Source organism: Quercus robur, chromosome 7, assembly GCF_932294415.1.
Source record: "Quercus robur chromosome 7, dhQueRobu3.1, whole genome shotgun sequence".
In the NCBI taxonomy this organism is placed as follows: Eukaryota; Viridiplantae; Streptophyta; class Magnoliopsida; order Fagales; family Fagaceae; genus Quercus; species Quercus robur.
In genome coordinates this window covers 14,213,633-14,233,436 of record NC_065540.1, presented here as the reverse complement: position 1 = coordinate 14,233,436, position 19,804 = coordinate 14,213,633, and the positions used below count along the sequence as shown (strand labels likewise).

At 34.4% G+C, this 19,804-nt stretch overlaps 1 protein-coding gene and 3 long non-coding RNA genes across 5 annotated transcripts; 2 read left to right on the top strand and 2 right to left on the bottom strand.

The window, feature by feature from the left end:
* Positions 1-1,667: 1,667 nt before the first annotated feature.
* Positions 1,668-5,194, bottom strand: LOC126692386 (uncharacterized). Its single transcript, XM_050387981.1, has 6 exons — positions 5,103-5,194; positions 4,437-4,583; positions 3,951-4,112; positions 3,206-3,367; positions 2,407-2,490; positions 1,668-2,085 (listed from the first exon to the last, which is right to left on the bottom strand). Exons 2-6 carry the CDS (start codon positions 4,563-4,565, stop codon positions 2,035-2,037), a joined length of 588 nt encoding a protein of 195 aa, XP_050243938.1. The 5' UTR covers positions 4,566-4,583; positions 5,103-5,194; the 3' UTR covers positions 1,668-2,034.
* Positions 5,195-11,317: 6,123 nt separating this feature from the next.
* On the top strand, positions 11,318-12,248 carry LOC126692391 (uncharacterized). Its single transcript, XR_007645009.1, has 2 exons — positions 11,318-11,815; positions 11,958-12,248. It is a non-coding gene; the product is annotated as an uncharacterized LOC126692391 (long non-coding RNA).
* A 227-nt stretch (positions 12,249-12,475) lies between these two features.
* LOC126692393 (uncharacterized) lies at positions 12,476-15,108 on the top strand. Its single transcript, XR_007645012.1, has 2 exons — positions 12,476-13,241; positions 13,351-15,108. It is a non-coding gene; the product is annotated as an uncharacterized LOC126692393 (long non-coding RNA).
* LOC126692392 (uncharacterized) lies at positions 13,395-16,777 on the bottom strand. Of its 2 annotated transcripts, XR_007645011.1 has the most exons (7): positions 16,633-16,777; positions 16,363-16,489; positions 15,891-16,052; positions 15,144-15,271; positions 14,723-14,785; positions 14,237-14,462; positions 13,395-14,079 (listed from the first exon to the last, which is right to left on the bottom strand). It is a non-coding gene; the product is annotated as an uncharacterized LOC126692392 (long non-coding RNA). The 2 variants fall into 2 exon arrangements; XR_007645010.1 differs by having other exon boundaries at positions 13,395-14,462; positions 16,633-16,775.
* Positions 16,778-19,804: the final 3,027 nt, after the last annotated feature.

Sequence of the window (19,804 nt, the reverse complement as noted above, 5' to 3'; positions counted from 1 at the left end):
AATTTATTATACTAATTTCAAGGGAAATATATAAAGCTGTCAAAAAAATCAGTTGCTAGTCCCATAAAAAATATCTTAAAATATTTCATAAACCAATGTTCTTAAGGTAGATGGAAAATGACCGATGTGGATAGAATGGTTCAAAGAGGACCAATATGGACCGAATAAGATCAAAATGGACTGAATAGAACGAAAGTGGATTGTATGGACAAAATAAGACCGAATGGACCCAATAGAACCAATGTGGATAGATAGGACTGAAGTGAACAGAATGGACTGAATAGGACCAAATTGAACCTAATAGAAACAAAGTGGACTGAATAAGACTGAAAGGACTGAATGAGACCAAAGTGGACATAATGGATCAAATAGAACCGAAGTAAATTGAAGTGGACTAAATAGGACCAAAGTAGACAAAATGGACCGAGTGGGACCAACGTGGACCAAATAGGATTGAAGTGGACTATAATACACAACAAAAATATAAGAGAAACACATTTGTAGTGGTAAAATTTGATTTAAAATAAAATAATGATGTTGTAAATCTTTCAAAGTGAGGTAGAAAATATAAATAAAGATTATATCTTGTAGTCAATTTGGGTTTTGATGTATTTGACATCATAAAAAAGTGTGCACACAAACACTGTAAAATGTGATATTTTTTTCTAAAAATATTTTATTTCGAAACAATCGTAGCATAAATTGCAATTATTAGAATTGTCACCCCTAAAACTAGTAAAATTTCTTACCATTTTAGTATTTCTAAACATTAAGATCTAAAAGTGGAGATTCCTAATTTAGGTGAAAGAAAAGAATATTATTCTCCTAATGTTGAATTATTATACAATTGAGAATCCAAATGGTCAATTAAAAAAAAAATTATCTTCATATTAGGTCATCTCATGAGTTGTTGAAAACACCTTCATTTTTGGTTCACCACAATTACTTAGTGTGCTTTGGTTTGCATGATAAATGATAAATCTCTCCTTTTAATTTTTATTTTATTTTATTGGAGAAAGAATCTCTCCTTGTAATTAGTTCTTGGTAGAGCGATTCCTTTTTTTTTTAACCTTTGCTTGCTCCATTACACATAAGTATCCTGTCATTCATAAATGGGTTTTTTTTTTTTTTTTTTTTTTTTACCTTAGCTTGGTCCATCATGCATTCTAATTTTTTTTTTTTTTTTATATAAATAGATTATTCATTTTTTGCATTTTCCATTTTTAAAAAAAGATTATTCACTTGTAAATTAATACGTTGAGACATAATAGTTTTTTTTTTTTTTTAATATGAATATCCTACCATCCATAAATGGATTAAAATCCATGCTTCCTGTGTAGCATGGAAGTAGAAATCATTTTTCCGAGATCACTAACAACGCACTATTAATTGGGTAATTTTCTGTGCACGCTGTACACAACCAAAGCATGAGTGAAGAATTACCTTTTGGAGGTAAGGAGGAAGCATTAGAGATATGCAAAGCAATAACCAAAAAAATCAAAATCAAAATGTACAAAAAAATTCATTCAGATGATATGTTATGATATAGATGTATCAAAAAAGTGATATCAATGGCCAAAGAGATATCAAAGTGATATATTGTGAAATAAGTTGTAAAAGTGATTGTCTATAGCGTTATTGAAGCAATGCTGCCTTGTATTCATCCAAAGAAAATCCGAAACAAAGAGATATTTAAACAACACTAATCCCTTTATCAAGGTATATTGCTACAATTGATTTATTTGATCTCTGAACACATAAACCTACAAACACCTATGATGTGTATCAATTTCAATATTGAAATTACTTGCCCAAAAAAAAAAGATTCAATATTGAAATCGAGGTCACAAACAGTAAAGAGAAGAATCTAATAGGGGAAAGCCCACACAAACCAATTGGGACGGTAGACACCATTTGTAGTACCTACAGATAAATTGCACAACCTTTTTCACAGCAGTTGAAAGCTCTCACATACTAATACTAACTATGTACCTATTAGGCCAAATTAACGTATCCAAGAATCAATAGAAGACATCAGAGTGCTGGGAGGTCGCTTAGCAAAGTGGACAAATCAATCATCTTCTCCTGGTAGTGCATCATATAAACAAACAATAGTCATCTTTAGACTAGAGAAAATTTAGAAACAACAGTAGACATATAGTTAATTAAATCATGGAATGGTTGTAAAGAAAGCAATGATCCAATTCAAATGACTAAATGCACAATTTTTTATGATTAGCAAAATTAACTAAATGCAACAAACATATATAGACATGGAAGATGAAATGCACAACATATATAGACATGGAACACTCTGCTGCTGACATGGTAAACATGGCTGAAATTCTGTCCAAACATAAGATCATATACTCTGAGTCAAGAAATTATGGGGTTTGTGAGCTATACCTCTATATTACTCATCTGATTCAGGAAATAGGACCCCACTTGTTGCTCACGTTCATATGCTGCCCGAAGAAGTGCTTCTCTTTCCTGTGGAAATTTTAGAACAGCTGAAAAAATTAAACCATACCTCCTCCTGCTAAGTGATAATGTTGTTCAAATAATCCTTAAAGAAAAGCACAAAATAAGATAGATCTCTTCAAGCCTATAACTTATCCCTTTTGAAAGCACATTGATGGGCACAAGTTTCTTCCTGTGCATCAACATCAAATTTTTCTAGAATTGGAAAATTCACAATAAATAAACAAAGCCTCATTAGGAAACAAACTATTCTTATATTTAAGGGTAGAATACAATTTACTACATTGTAGTTCGACTTTATTGCAATTTAATACACTAACTTTCAATTGTTACATTTGAACTCCTAAAGTTTGGATTAAATTTGAACTCCTAAAGTTAATTATTAGGATTCTATCCAAATTAATGGATTTTGCATTTTGTGGACAAAATTTACATTTGATCTCTCATCTGGTGTAGATGCATTGCAAAAGTCTTCATATGTAGATATTTTCTTGCCAATATAACATTCTCCTTCTGGTACCGCATCATAAAATCAAACAATAATCATCAGACTAGAGAAAATTTAGAAAGATTTTGTAAAAAAAGAGAGTAGACATATGGTTAATTGAGATCATGCAATGACCGTAAAGTATCAAGGATCCAATCACAATGACGAATGCAGGAAGCTTAAGTGCGCAATTTTTATGAACATTTTTTTTCAAATTACGGGATCTGTGAGCTAAACCTTTAATGTTCTCTGCCCAATTTGGTACTGAGTCACCAGTTGCTTCACATGTTGCAACTCCAATTTCCGTTCTTCACACTTTTTCTGAAGTTCTTGTTGGATAGCCAATGACTGCCTGAGAATTATACATTCCTGCAAGAGAGTTTGTCCTAGTTCCACCATCTGTGAGAATGAAAACAGTGGAAGAAATTAAATAATTAAAATAAACTCTATATAAACTGGTCACATATTTTTTTCCTAATAAAGATAATCTTCAATCAAATTCACATGAAATTCACAATAAGCCTTAATAAGAGGGAAAAAAAAAAAGCCCTTATTTGATTTAAGGGTAAAATACAATTTACTTCCTAGTTTGACTTTATAAAAATTTAATACACAAACTTTTAATTGCTACATTTGAACCACTAAAGTTTGAATTAAAATAAAATTGTTAGGATTCCATCCAAATTAACGGATTTTTCATTTTGTGGGTAAGTAATATACCCCCTTATGATTTGACCCACTACTCACAATTCAATATCACAGGTGTTTTTAATTGTTATGTTTTAACTCCTAAGGTTTGAACTGAAATGAAATCATTAGGGTTATGTTGGATGGAATTAGAACGATTTTGTTTTAGTCCAAATTTTAAGGAGTCAATGTAACAATTGAAAATTTGTGTAATAAAATTGTGAAATGACTAAACCACAAGAAGATAAATTATGATACATTGCAGTAACAGAAAATTGATAGCAAACTAAACAACCTGGTTAATCTCAGTGTTTGCACTTGCACGGATGGATGACTCAAAAGCCTCCAACAGTCTTGAAACACGAGCAATAGCATCATCTTCATTGGAGGCATTCTTCATTTCTTTAACCAAGAGCTTCACCCAGCCAACACGGTCCATGGGAGTATTCTGTAACTCCTGTTTATGTAAGAAAGGATTAATTAGTTGCCGATAAGAAAGAAAGAATTGAAGAACAATTCATGTCCAGAACAGAAATCATAGAAACCCCATAATAGATAATCCAAAAGAAAAGAAAAGAAAGTCTTGCATGAATGTAAAAATTGGAAAAAGGTGCTTCCTTTATGATATGTTTGTTTACTAAGAAAATATTGGGTAAGAAAAGAAAGAGACAGTAATTAAAACCAAGTACCCCACACATGACACAACCAGTTTCTTTTTCTTTCCTCAGTCTTCTCGACAACCAAACAAGAAGCTACAAGAAATGATAGCAAAATAACCTACCTGGTTAGTCTCAGCACCAATGGATAACTCGAACTCCTGAAGCAATCTTGAAACACGAGCTTTAGATTCTTCTACAGTATTCATTTCTCTAACAAAGTACTCACCATAGTCATCATGTACATTGTCCATGGGAGCGCTCTGTAACTTCTGTTTAAGTACGAAGGATCAATTAGTTCGGGTCAAAATCATTTTTTTATAGCAATACATGAGTAATTGCCAATTAGAAAGAAAAAAATGAAGAACAATAATATTGCAAATCAAAATCGTAGAAACCCCATTAGAGATCATCTAAAAGAAAACAAAAGAATGTGTAGCATAAGTGTAAAATACAAAAAGGAGCTTCCTTTATGCTCTGTTTGTTTACTAAGAAAAAGTTATTAGATAAGAAAAGAAATGACATTTAATTTTTAATATCTAAAAACTCCATTGAATACATATATTTAACCCAATAAATAGCAAGCTCTCATATTTTCTTGGACGTTTCTACAAAAAGTCAATATAGTGGAAAAAAAAAATTGCATTCTTTAAGAGAATCAACAAAAAGAACCCACATGATTTTGACTGTGAAATTTAAAAATCAAATGCTATATTGAATACTAAATTAATTTAAGTGTTGGAGACGTATATTCAAACTAGAACAGAAAAGAATGGAGAAAATGAGAGTACCTTTGAGAGAGAAGTTGGGGGTTAGAGATTGAGATGTGAGAGCTGACAGCGACTCTAGTTTGAGAATTGAGAAATATGAGAGCAAAAAGGTGAAGAAGAGTGAGTACTCTACAAGGCTCCTATGACTCTTGTATATAAACTGACCGAATAAATTAGTTAGTTAATTAGTTAGTTACTTTTGGTTTTGTTTGGCTTTCTTGTCACAACGGTCAAAGTTTTTCAACGATGGAAAGTTTATTAGATTGTTCTCACACGGAGTTTGGGTTCTTTTAGTAATTTTTTTTTTTTTTTGAGAAAGAAACTGATGGATTTTATTACTAAAATTCAACTACATCCAATTGTAAAATCGAACCAATATGAGATGAGACATCTTCCATCCATACTTGAAAATCTGGTATGCATAATGCATTTTTAGCCAGACTATAAGCAACCCCATTGTCGTTTCTCTTAATGTGAGAATACAACAATCCTTCTCTACGAACATGTGAAAGTCTAATACAATGAAATAAACTTGCAAAACATTTAACATCATGACTAAGTAAACCAAAGGATTCCAAAGATTGTGAATTTGCATTCAAAGTGTTTATTGCAATCTCTGAAACTCTCTCTGGGGTGACATCTTCCAAACTCAGATCAGCATCAAACTCTAAAGCCTTCGATATAGCCAAAGTTTCAAGCTCTATGACAGTTAGGGCGAGAGGGATGATTCCGACCATGTGTGCCAAGCCTTTTCCTTGGCATTCTCGGATGATCACTCCAATCCCTGCCCTATCTTCTTCTTGAAACATTGTATCGATATAATTTGTGCCCGAACCCTCCACAATTACATCAATAATCGATCTCCAAAACAACATTAATCCACCTCCCATATCCAAAACAACATCCACAGAATTTTGTTTCCGAAAAATCACATCATCAGAGTTCACCTTTAGAATCGGCCATGGAGGAGGTTTCCAAATGGCACGGTGCGGAGGCTGATTGGACCGATCTGGTTCATTACCAGAGGCTGTGTTAATTTTCTGTTGGATAGATTGTGCATGCACACGGCAATACCCTTGAAGTTGGCCACGTGCTTGTACCAACCCTACCTCAAGTGCTCCACTCCATTCCTTTGCTTTATCACATTGATTCTGAGGAGTAATTTCAGCATTGCTTGCCTCTTTTGCCTTTATTTCCCCATCCATTTGTTTTCCAAACTTGATTAGGGCCTCATTGATTTCCCTTATTTGGATAACAAACAGCTCAGCAGACGAGATTGATTTGGGAAGTAATATCTCTGAATTAATATTTCCCTCACCTGGAATCTGGTTCAAATTTGGTCCGGATTCATTTGAGACTGACGTCCTGTTTGGAGTAAATACAGCCTCTGTTTGTAACGTCTTCCCCATACTCACAGTTTCAGCATTTAATGGCTCTCTGCATTTATTGCTTCCTTCCTCCACCGTTACCTTCATGTCTAACTGGATTTTTTTCGGTGAACTCGCTCCTGGGCTGGCCACCACCGGAACTGGGCATGGACTGACTTCTTTTGCCCCTCTAAAACTGGATTTTCTGCCTTCATCAAAACCTGGAACGAAAATTACATCTTCTCCTTTAGCCGAATATGGTGCTGCTTTCAGACTAGAACTGAACTGTTGCTGGTCACCGAAAAATCCATTTGTTTCCATGTCCGCCTGGAAATCTGCTATTTGGCCGACCTCCATACCTGATTCCCTTGTTGCTGGTTTCCACTGTGCATCACGAAAGGCTTTCCGTGGGAGTGGAAATTTCCTTCCGTAAATCCCAGGCGCACTAATTTTAGGCATAAAACTTGTATCCAACTGCATGCCTAAATTCCTCCACATTAGTCGACGTAGAAAGTGTAGTAGACTCCTCCCAAAAGGAAAAGTGTTTCCCCAGCCCCACAACAAATAATCCCAACAAGCTCCACGGATACGCTTGATATCCACAGAGAGACAAAATAACAAACAAGACAAACCCCAACACAAAACTCTCCTTCGTGTAGAAGGGACAGACATCTTCTACTGTTGAAGAGAAGGAGGAAAAACCCACTTCTCTACACAACAGAGAAACTAGGGGTGGCCTAGCACCACACCTACTAGTCCAACCCTTTTAGTAATTAATATCCCTTAAGGACAAAATTTAGTCACAGTACTCTAAGTATAGTTTCTTAGGTACCCTTTCTAAATTACTACCACCTTTAATAACTTCACTAACCACCGTTAACATCATCTCTCCTCTGTTTATTTCTTCTTCTATTTTTCCCTAGCCCGAGAGAAAATTTGAGAGCTTCAGATTTCTCACACAATAAACAGTAACCAAATTTCTTCATTCCTCCATTTTGTTTTATGTTTGAATATTTATCAGTAGCCATATAGAAAATTTTTATATTCTAGAATTAAACATAAAAATAAAAATAAAAAACAAAAAAACTGGGTTTGAAGTTAAGTTAAAGCCGAAAGCCGACCCATACATACCCAAACAAAACCACCGCATACCTTTTATCTCTTAATATGGTGGAAGGTATATGGTGTTTTTGCTATACGTTGCGTCATATTCATAGAACCATAGTTTACGAGACTCATACACCACCAGCGGGATTTACACATTACAAGTGGGAGTGTGATGCTGCATTTAATAGAAGATGGAAACACTATACTTTTTTTATTCAATGGAGCAAGTCACTCACAAGCATTTGGATTGGACATCGATGGGAGACACAAGCTTATGAGAGGCCTACCCCATAGAGTGGATCCTTTAGATGATTTTTTATTATATTGGGAGGAGAGAGAGAGAGTAATAATTTTCCATTCTATGTGTTTGGTAGGAAAGATAAAAAAGTGGGATGTTGGAAAATTTGTTTATCTTTCCTTTATTTGGTAGGAAAGGAAAATTGGAGGAAAAAAATAGTGATTTGTAACAATTTACTGTTACATCTCTATTATATTTAAAAAAAAAATACTTACTTTCAAATGGGGTAAAAAAATATAGTAGTTGTGTTTCTTCTTCTTTTTTTGTAACCTATGCTCAATCCATCACAGGTTGTAATTTTTGATGTGAAATCAACAGATTATTCATTTGTAAATTGATATGATATTGACTCTGAGACAAGAAAGCTTTTTTTCTAAATAGGTATTTGGTAGACTATTATTATGGAAGTTTAAAAATATCAAGATATATTAATTCTCACATTTTTTTTTGGCTCTAAATTGCATTTATTAGAATTGTCTTTAGGTTCCAAATTGCACATATTAGAATTGTCACCCCCAAACTAGTAAAATTTCTCACCATTTTAGTATTTCTAAACATTGAGATCTTAATGTAAAGACTCATAATTCAGGTGAAAGAAAAGAATATTATTCTCCTAATATGGAATCATTATACAATTTGAGAATCAAAATGGTCAATTAAAAAAAAAAACAACCATCTTTGTATTGGGTCATCTCGAGAGTTGTTGAAATCGCCTTCATTTTTGGTTCACCACAATTACTTATCATGCTTTGGTTCGCATAATGAAAGATAAATCTCTCCTTTTATTTTATTTTTTTGAAAAGATTTTTAATTAGTTGTTGGAGGAGCAATTCTTTTTATTTTTTAACCTTTGCTTGCTCCATTACACATAAGTATCCTATCATTTTCATAAATGTATAAAATCTACAAGGCTATGACTCTTATATATAAACTGACCAAGTAAATTAGTTAGTTACTTTTGGTTTTGTTTGGCTTTGTTGTCACAACGGTCAAAGTGTTTCAACGGTGGAAAGTTTATTAGATTGTTCTCATATGGAGTTTGGGTCCTTTTAAGTATATATCTTTTAATATGGTGGAAGGTATATGGTGTTTTTTGCTATATGCAGCCTCAAATTCATAGAATTTTAGTGTACGAGACTCATACACCACCAATATGAGATATACACATTATAAGTGTGATGTTACATTTAATGGAAGATGGAAACATAATATATCTTTTTAGTCAATGGAGCAAGTCACTCATAAGCATTTGGATCGACACCTATAGAACACAAGCTTATGAGAGGCCCACCCCAAAGAGGTAGGATTGGGAGGAAAGTTGGAGAGAGAGAGATTTTCCATTCTTTGTGTTTGGTAAAGATTAAAAAAGTGGGAGTTTGAAAATTTGTTTATCTTTCCTTTATTTGGTAGGAAAGGAAAATTGGAGGAAATAAATAGTGATTATAAATTCTCATCAAACTAATCAGAGGCTTCATATCATATCCTAACAAAAAAGATACTCAATTCAGGGCCATTGTTGCCATTAGGATTCATCATATAGTATGTCTCAGAGTCTTTCGATCCAACAACACGTTCAAAATGCGCTCTCATGTACATCAAATCACCACTCTCTTGTTGATCCAATGTCACTTCACTTGGAAGAACCCCAGCTCCCATTGACACTGCATGCAGCATTTGCATCACATTCAAATCATCATCTGTTGCCTCTCTCTTCACAGCATATCCTGATTTTCTCCCATTACAATACAAGCTCCATATGGGCTCGTTGATAATTTACTGTTATATCTTTGTTATATTAAAAAAAATATATTAATACTTGCTTTCGAAGGGGGTAAAAAATATAGTAGTTGTGTTTCTTCTTATTTCCCCCTAACCTATGCTTGATCCATCACAGGTAGTAATTTTTTATGAGAAAAAAATGGATTTGTTCACTTGTAAATTGATATGATATTGACTCTGAGGCATGAAATCCTCTTCCTTTTTTTTCTTTTTCTTTTTTTCCTAAATAGGTATTTGGTAGACTAATATTATGGAAGTTTAAAAATATCAAGATATATCGATTCCCACTTTTTTTTGAGTTCTCAATTGCACTTAGAATTGTCATCCTAGAAACTAGTAAAATTTCTCACCATTTTAGTATTTCTAAACATTGAGATCTTAAAGCTGAGACTCATAATTCAGGTGAAAGAAAAAGTATTATTCTCTTAATTTGAATCATTATACAATTTAAGAATCAAAATGGTCAATTAAAAAAAAAAAAAACAATCACCTTTGCACTGGGTCGTCTCAAGAGTGGTTGAAATCGCTTCATAAAGCTCACCAAAATTACCTAGCGTGCATTGGTTCGCATAATAAATGATAAATCTCTCCTTTAATTTTTTTTTTTTTTTGAGGAGATTTTTAATTTGCTGTTGGTGGAGCAATTCTTTTTATTTTTATTTTAACCTTTTCTTGCTCCATTACACATAAGTATCCTATCATTCATAAATGGTTTATTTATTTATTTTTGTTTAACCTTAGCTGGTCCATCACACACTGTAATATTTTATAGATATAGAAAGATTATTCATTTTCAGATTTTCCGTTTAAAAAAAAAAAAAAGAAGATTATTCACTTGTAAATTAAAATGATATCAGCATTAATGCGGCTATAATCTACAGCCACGTTTTTTTGGCATATAGCCGAGTTTTTAAAACGCGGCCAGAGGACCTTTTTTTGTAGTGATTGAGACATGATAATTTTTTTTTTAAGATGAATATCCTACTATCATCCATAAATGATTTAAAATCCATGCTTCCTGTGTAACATGGAAGTACAAATCATTTCGCCAAGATCACTAACAACACTATTACTTGGGTAAATTTTGGTCGCAAATATAATTTGCATGGTGAACACAACCACAATCAAAGCATGAGTGAAGGATTACCCATGTCGACGGTCAAACCTTTTGCAGGTGGGGAGAAAGCAGTAGAGAGATGCAAAAGCAATAACAAAAAATAAAATAAAATCTAAATATACCAAAAAAAAAAAATTCACAATTGTTGAGATGATATGTTATGATATTGATGTATAGCAAAAGTGATATCAATGGCCTCATATATTGTGAAATAAGGTGTAAAATTGATTGTTTATAGCTTGATTGAAGCAAAGCTGCCAAGTATCCAGCCAAAGAATATCCGAAACAGAGAGATATTTAAACACCAACTAATCCCTTTATCAAGGTATATTGCTACAAATTGTTTTAATATGGATATCAAGTTTCTAAAATTCGAGATGCTACTTTCCATTATTCTATTATACATGTATCACAAGAAAAAGACGGAAAAATCTCTGGTGGCAAAGTGATGGCATAGAGGCCCAAAGGTCTTAAGACATTTTGTAAAGGGGCCTATAGGCCCAGAAAAAAAAGAAGATTTAGACCGTCACTTGGAGTGGGCCCGAAAACTTTTTTTTTTTTGTGACAGAATAGATAGACGTATAATGAATATCGAAAAAACAAAGAAACAAAACCCTAAAAATATAAAAACCCTTTCCTATTTCCCTCATCCTCTCAGTCACACACAACACAACAATTCAAAAACCCTAAAAACCAGATCAACTTCATCTCGCCGTTTCTATCGGAAAAAAAAAAAAAAAAAAAGAGTGAACCAGTCCCATTGCCTGTCAGCCGGAGTCCATATCATATCTATCATCGCTCACTGAGCGAGGGATATCAAAAGATAATTGTGTATCCACAGGGCTCTAATTTACGTGACGTCAGGGTCTTCGTGAATTGGAACACAGGAACCGTTACTGTGAATGGTAACATTGATTCGGCGATTCCGCACTTCCCTATGGAAATATCTCTTCCGGCAGGCTTTTATGACCAAAGTGCCCTCGGATTCAGGGTTTTTGGCAGTGAACAAATAGTCATTAACTTTCCCTTTGTTGGAGACGGTTCGTGGGTGCCTCTTCGGCGATTGGTATATATATATATTTTTTTATATTTCCTTCTTTATCTTTCTATCTATATCCATTTTTTTTGTAATATTTTAGTTGATTACTAATCACTATTATATTATAATTTGATTACTAATCACTATTATATTATAATTTAATTCTCAGGATCAATCTTCTCTGGAGCAATCTTCGCAGGAGCAATCTTCTCAGGAGCAATCTTAGTTAGTAGAGAATACCGCTGGGTTATGACATGATGGAGCAGAAACAAAAAGAAACAACTAATCTATATATTTTTGTCCTTTTCTTTTTAGGTAAAAAAAAATATTAACAACACTTAGATTTTATTTTTTCTTGTTTCTTAATGTAATGTAGTGGTGCTTTGACGACCCATTGAGGTTTTTTAAAAATGTGAATGAATGAATCTTGACTATCAGAAGAAGAATGCTATTCCATTCATTTTGTTCTCCCATGCGATTATGGTTGGACCAAAAAAGTCTCTAATTTGAATTTTTTTTATGATTGATAACACGTCAATTTGTGCAAGAAAACTGTTGTGAATAGTAAATTGTAAATTGAAAATAATGATTGAGAAAAAAAGGAACAATGAAATGGGTGAAGATGTAAGTGGTGAGATAAAACTAATAAGAATGGTAAATTTGGTGAAAAAGTGATATGATAGAATGGTAAATTTGGTGAAAAAGTGATATGATTTGATATGTGGAGAAGATTTATTTTCCTACTTTCTTTATGTTAAGGGTCTGTACAGTGAGTGTCTTTTTCTTTTGTTAGGGTAAAGTACCAAAGAATAGTTCATAATATACCAACTTCAAGGATCTTTCTCAAGGAGCCAAGGGGAGGCAACCCCCTGGCTCCACCCTTGAGTCCAACAACAGTAGATCAAGAGGGAGAGACTCAAATTTCGCTTTTGTTTGTAAAATTCTGTTAAGAGAAAAGACAATGTGATCTGTGGATGTTGAGTACTTTTAATCAGTTATTCAGAATATTGTAACTAGCTTTAGCTCTTCCACATGTTGTTGTTTTAATGTGGTTGTTCAACAATTAAAATGTTTTTGCTAATGTGTTAAAGGTCCTTTCTACACATATCTCGCTTTGCTTATCGAACTATTGCTACTTGTTGTGGCCAATAAGGCAGTTGCTTTGAACCAGCTATGTTGGATATGCTTAACAAGCTCCGGTTTCACAATTTTAACTGAAATCATGTTTTAAAAACATAATTTAAAAAATGAGTGTGTATAGGGTGTGGAATAATGAGTGCGAAATAAGATTTTCCGTTATATATACATTGCTAAACAAAGGAGTCAGCTTGAAGAAAGTTGGAAGTGGGTTTGTTGTAACATGACAAGAACATTAAGTTTCTCTGCATGGCAAGGCAAAGAATGTTGTTAGCAAGAGAAAGCTAGTCAAGAAGGTTGATTTGCTGAGGCTAGAGTGAGTTTCTAACTTTCTTGGAACTTAGGTATTATCACTGTCTTCTTAGTCTTAAAGTAGAGTGAGTTTCTAACTTTATTGGAACAAATGTTATCCACTTTGCTTATAGCATGGCTGACATAAACAACCTCAAGGAGATGATAGTTTTGGCAATTCACACTGGAAAAATCTACTTTGTTGTTGAGGTTGTGAATAATATCTCTGCTGAGAGTCCTTTTGGTGGAAACACTGACAATGCCTCATCAAAATATGACATTTTCAGAGTACTTCAACAAAAAGTAAGTGATTTCTTATCCTGAATGATGTTTTGAGCTTATTGTGTATTTTTCCCTTTCGATTCCTCTATATAGTTCCATAGATAACTCCTGTCATGACTTCTAAGTGTCTAACACACTTTGTCTTCTATCCCATCCTGAATCTGAGCTAAATACAATACATCAAACAAGGCATTTACATACTACAGTTTTCTCAATCATGCACCTACCTGCCTCACAACACCGGGTTCCTTGCACTACGCCACCCTTAACCTCCATATAGTAGCTCACCTTGTCAGGTACATGGATCTCTATCATTGAACACAGCCTCCAATGCTTTTTAGTGAGTTCTAGGGTTGAATTGGTGCCAAGGGTAAAAGAAAACAATGGAAAATGAAAAAGACATTGCAGATGGCTCCAAAAATATTGGGAAAATCACTGCAAATATCAGGAGGTTCCGGCAAGTCAGATGGTTTGTTCTTCGGATTCTGGTGACCTTGTCGGTGCTGACATTAGCACACCCCTCTCATTGGAACATAGCCTCCAGCCTACAATTACACTTGATTTGATCTCTAAACTCAAGCCTACAAACATCTATGATGTGTATCAATTTCAATATTGAAATTACTTACTAAAAAAAGAGATTCAATATTGAAATCTGAGGACACAAGCAGTAAAGAGAAGTAATCCATAAAGGTGTATTCAAATTAAATCTAAAATGGGTCTTTCATCACTACCTACCGTTTGAATATAAGAGGGGAAACACCATTTGTAGTACCTACAGATAAACAGCATAACCTTTTTCACAGCAGTTGAAAGAACTAACATACTAATTATCCAACCATTAGGCCAAACTAACGTATCCAAGAATCAATAGAAGATATCAGGGTGCATGGAAGCGCTGCGCTTGGTTGGAGTTGCTGCGCTGAATCTGTTGTAGTTGCTGGTCCAATTCATTAGTCCTCGCCTAGAGAAAATCAAGCAATTGTCATCAGGCAAGAGAAAATTTAGAAAAAATAGTATAGTTAATTCAATCAATGATCCAATCCAAGTGACCAATGAAGGAAGACTAAATGCACAATTTTTTATGAATACAAAATTCTTTCAAATGCAACACAATATAGCCACAGAACACTCTGCTGCTGACATGGTAAACATGGCTGAAATTCTGTCCAAATATAAGATCATATACTTGAGTCATGAAATTATGGGGTTTGTGAGCTATACCTCTAAATGCGATGCCAGTTGTTGCTCACGTACATACGCTGCCTGAAGAAGTTCTACAATTTGCTGCAAAAATTTTAAAACAGCTAAAAAAATTGAACCGTATATACCTCCTGCTAAGTGCTAATGTTGTTCAAATAATCCTTAAAGAACAGCACAAATTAAGATAGATCTCTTCATGCCTATAACTTATCCCTTTTGAAAACACTTTGATGGACACAAGTTTCTTCCTGTACATCAACATCATCTAGTATTGGGAAATTCACAATAAATAAAATAAAGCCTCAAAAGGAAACAAACCATTCTTATATTTAAGGGTAAAATACAATTTACTCTATTGTAGTTTGACTTTATTTCAATTTAATACACTAACTTTCAAATGTTACAAACCATTTTCTTTCAAATTATGGGGTCTGAGCTAAACCTTTAATGTCTTCCGCCCAATTTGGTTCTGACTCTTCTGAGTCACCAGTTGCTTCAGCTGTTGCAACTCCAATTTCAGTTCTTTACACTCTGCAGTTCCTGTAAGAGTGTTTTTCCTTGTTCCGCCATCTGTGAGAATTTTAAAACAGCGGAAGAGATTAAGATATACCTCGGGCTAAATTTTTTCAAGTAATCTGTAGAGAAAAGCACAAAATAAGAAAGAGCTCTTCAAGCCTATGAGTTATCCCTTTCGGTAAACCCAATGACACAAACTTTCAATTGCTACATTTGAACCACTAAGTTTGGATCAAAATGAAATTGTTAGGATTTCATCCAAATTAACATATTTTTCATTTTGTTGGTAAGTAATTTACCCCCTTATGTTTTGACCAATCACAATTCAATATCAAAGATGTTTTTAATTGCCATTTTTTAACTCCTAAGGTTTGAACTGAAATGAAGTCATTAGGGTTATATATGTTGGATGGAATTCTAACAATTTTGTTTTAGTCCAAAATTTAAAGAGTCAATATAACAATTGAAAATTTGTGTAATAAATTATGAAATGACTAAACCACAAGATGGTAAATTGTAATTTTCCCTAGATTTAAATCCTCCCCACCCACTCAACATTCAACACTGCACTTCTCTCACCATTTCTTCCATCCACCAAAGAAGAAAAGGAAAGAACATTAAGGGAAATTATAAGACATTGCAGTTACAGAAATATGATAGCAAAATAAACAACCTGGTTAATCCCAGTGTTTGCAATTGCAAGGATGGATGACTCGAAAGCATCAAACACTCTTGAACCACGAGCTATAGCATCATCTTTATTGGAGGCATCCTTCGTTTCTTTAGCATAGAGCTTCACCCAGCCAACGCGGTCCATGGGAGCTTTCTGTAACTCCTGTTTATGTAAGAAATGGTCAATTAGTTGGGGTCAAAAGCAGAACAATTCACGTCCAGAACAACAAAGTAAATCAAAATCGTAGAAACCCCATAAGAGATTATCCAAAAAAAGAAAGAAAAGAAGCCTCCTTTATGATATGTTTGTTTACTAAGAAAATATTGGATAAGAAAAGAAAAGACATTTAATATTTATTCTCTCTTATACAGTAATTAAAACCAAGTACCCCACACATGACACAATCAAACAAGAAGCTACAAGAAATGATAGCAAAATAACCAACATTGTTAGTCTCAGCGTTTGCACTTACACCGATGGATAATTCGAACTCCTGAAGAGATCTTGAAGCACGAGCTTTAGATTCTTCGGGCAGCCATCAGTTCTCTAATAACGCACTTCTCCCAGTCATCGTCCAATATGGGAGTGCTCAGTAACTTCTGTTCATAGCAATAATGAGTAGTTGCCAATTGGTAAGAAACAATAATATTGCAAACCAAAATTGTAGAAACTCCAATAGAGATCATTCAAAAGAAAACAAAAAGAATGTCTAGCACAAATGTAAAATACGAAAAGGAGCTACCTTTATGCTCTGAGAGAGATGTTGGGTTTGGAGATTGAAACATGATAGCTAACAGCGACTCTAGTTTGAGAATTGAGCTCTTAGTTTTGAATAGAGGAAAAATTGTTGGGTGCACTGCACCATGAGTCCAGCCCACGTAATAGACATGCCCATTAAATATGAGCATGTCATTCATGGCTCTTAACTTTTCTTCATTACGTACAAAGTCAGCATGGGTTGGTTGGCTTAGGCGTGTAGGACACGCTGAAGGAAGAAAGAAAAGAAAGAAGCAAAAGGCAAGGGTCATTCGGCTAAGGGAGAGCTGAAATTGGTTGAAGCAAAGTCAAGATAAGTTGGTTTGCATTTATTGTGACTTGATGTGAAGAGTGTGAAAGGGAGAAAAGAAGGAAAAGATGAAGAATTAAATGTTGAGGCCATTCGGCCGTTTTGGGCAGAGGGAAAAAGAAGTGAAGTCCCAGAGTGTGTTGAGAACTAGGTGCAGTCTTGAAGAACTGCGTGAGTGAGAGCAAGAAAAAGAAAAGAGAAAAATAGAGTAAGAGAAAATACATAGTGAGAAAGAGAGCAGTGAGTGAAAAGAAAAAAAAAAGTTTTTTATTACTCAAGTTATATCTTTAAGTGTTGTAATCTCTATTTAATATAATAAAATTATTCGGAGTTTGTCCCGTGATTTTTCCCTTCAAGGAGAAAAGGTTTCCACGTAAATTTTTGTATTTTTGTGTGGTTGTGCTTCCGTTGTGCTTGCTAAAATTTATTCACAGTTGTAGAGAATTTTTCCCAACAAGTATTATCAGAGCGTAGGTTCAGTTCAATTGGGAGCAATGGCCAGAGAAGAAGGAAAGACATCAGGAATTGAGAAGTTTGACGACACAGACTTTGGCTATTGGAAGATGCAGATCGAAGATTATTTGTATGGGAAGAAATTACATCTTCCTCTTTCGGGAAGGAAACCAGATAGTATGGAAGAAGAAGAATTGAGTCTTCTTGATAGACAGGTGCTAGGAGTTATACAATTAACTCTAACAAGATCAGTTGCACACAATGTTATGAAGGAAAAGACCACAGTGGATCTTATGAAGGCTTTGTCTAGCATGTATGAAAAGCCTTCGGCTAATAATAAGGTGCATCTGATAAAGAAGTTGTTTAATCTGAAGATGGTGGAAGGTACTCCTGTGGCTCAGCACCTAAATGAGTTTAACACCATCACAAATCAATTGTCTTCTGTGGAAATTGATTTTGATGATGAGATTCGTGCATTAATTGTTTTGGCTTCTTTGCCAAATAATTAGGAGGCCATAAGAATGGCAGTAAGCAATTCTGCAGGGAAGAGCAAACTCAAATATGATGATATTCGAGATTTGATTCTAAGTGAAGAGGTTTGCAGAAGAAATGCAGGTATAAGCAATGCACAAGATCAAGCTCTTGTCATGGAGAGTAGGGGCAAAAATAGAAGCAGAGGGCTTGATGATCGGGCCAAAACTAATGACAGGTCACAGTCAAAAGGTAGATCTCAGTTTAAAGAGATGAGAGAATGTTTCTATTGTGGGAAAAAGGGTCATATAAAAAGAAACTGTTGGCATTGGAATAAAGAACAAACTGAAGAAAAAGATGAAAAGAATGATGATGAGAAGAATACTGCAGCAATTGTGTTTCATGAGGATGTTTTGATGCTCTCTCTTGAAGAGCAAAAATGTAAGCATGTTTCTAAGAATGATGTTGAGTGGGTTGTTAATTCAGCAGCTTCCCACCATGTTATCCCCACAAAAAGGTTGTTCACCACATACAAAGCAGGTGACTTTGGTGTTGTGAAGATCGGTAACTCCAATTATTCAAAAATTGTGGGAATTGGTGATGTGTGCATCAAGACCAATGTTGGTTGCACGTTGATATTGAAGAATGTGCGGCATGTTCCAGATTTAAGGATGAATGTGTTGTCTACATTGGCTTTGGATCGAGCTTGTTATTGTAACCATCTTGGCAATGGAAGATGGAAACTTTCCAAAGGATTATTAGTTATTGCTAGAGGGCGTGCTTGTTGTGGCATGTACAGAACTCATGTGAGGGCTTGTAAGAAAAAGTCCAATGCAGTCAAAGTTTTTGAGAAAACTCAACAGTTGAGAGTTGATATTAATAGTGTTACAGCCAAGAGAGTAAAATCCTCTCTACCTGAAAGTGATTTAAATGAGAAAGTGATATTTGATGAAAATATCATGATGCTAGGAAGAATGATGAAATGAAATATCATGAAGGTCTTGAGCAGGGGGAGCCAAAAAATTGGATTAAGGATATCCAAAGTGAAATAAATTTTTTGAGAATAAAAGGAATTAATTCTAATGAAATTTTCTCAGTGTTGATAAAGATAATGAAGAAGGTTGAGTTTGGTATTAACTTGGCCGGCATGAATTCTAACTGAAGAGTTGAGTTGAAGATCTCCTCCATAAGTGGGCTGGAGGGGGAGATTGTTGGGTGCACTGCACCATGAGTCCAGCCCACTTAATAGACATGCTCATTTAATGAGCATGTCATTCATGGTTCTTAACTTTTCTTCATTATGTACAAAGTCAGCATGGGTTGGTTGGCTTAGGCGTGTTGGACACGCTGAAGGAAGAAAGAAAAGAAAGAAGCAAAAGGCAAGGGTCATTCGGCTAAGGGAGAGCTGAAATTGGTTGAAGCAAAGTCAAGATAAGTTGGTTTGCATTTATTGTGACTTGATGTGAAGAGTGTGAAAGGGAGAAAAGAAGGAAAATATGAAGAATTAAATGGAGAGGCCATTCGGCCATTTTGGGCAGAGGGAAAAAGAAGTGAAGTCCGTGTGGTGAGGACTAGGTGTAGTCTTGAAGAACTGCGTGAGTGAGAGCAAGAAAAAGAGAAGAGAAAAATAGAGAGAGTAAGAGAAAATACATAGTGAGAAAGAGAGCAATGAGTGAAAAGAAAAAAAAAGTTTTTTTTTTTTTTTCTTTTTTTTTTCACTCAAATTGTAACTCTAAGTGTTGTAATCTTTATTTAATATAGTGAAATTATTCGGAATTTGTCTCGTGGTTTTTCCGTTTAAGGAGAAAGGGTTTCCACGTAAATCTTTGTATTTTTGTGTGGTTGTGCTTCCACTGTACTTACTAAAATTTATTCACAATTGTAGAGAATATTTCCCAACAAAAATGTGAAGAAGAGTGAGTAC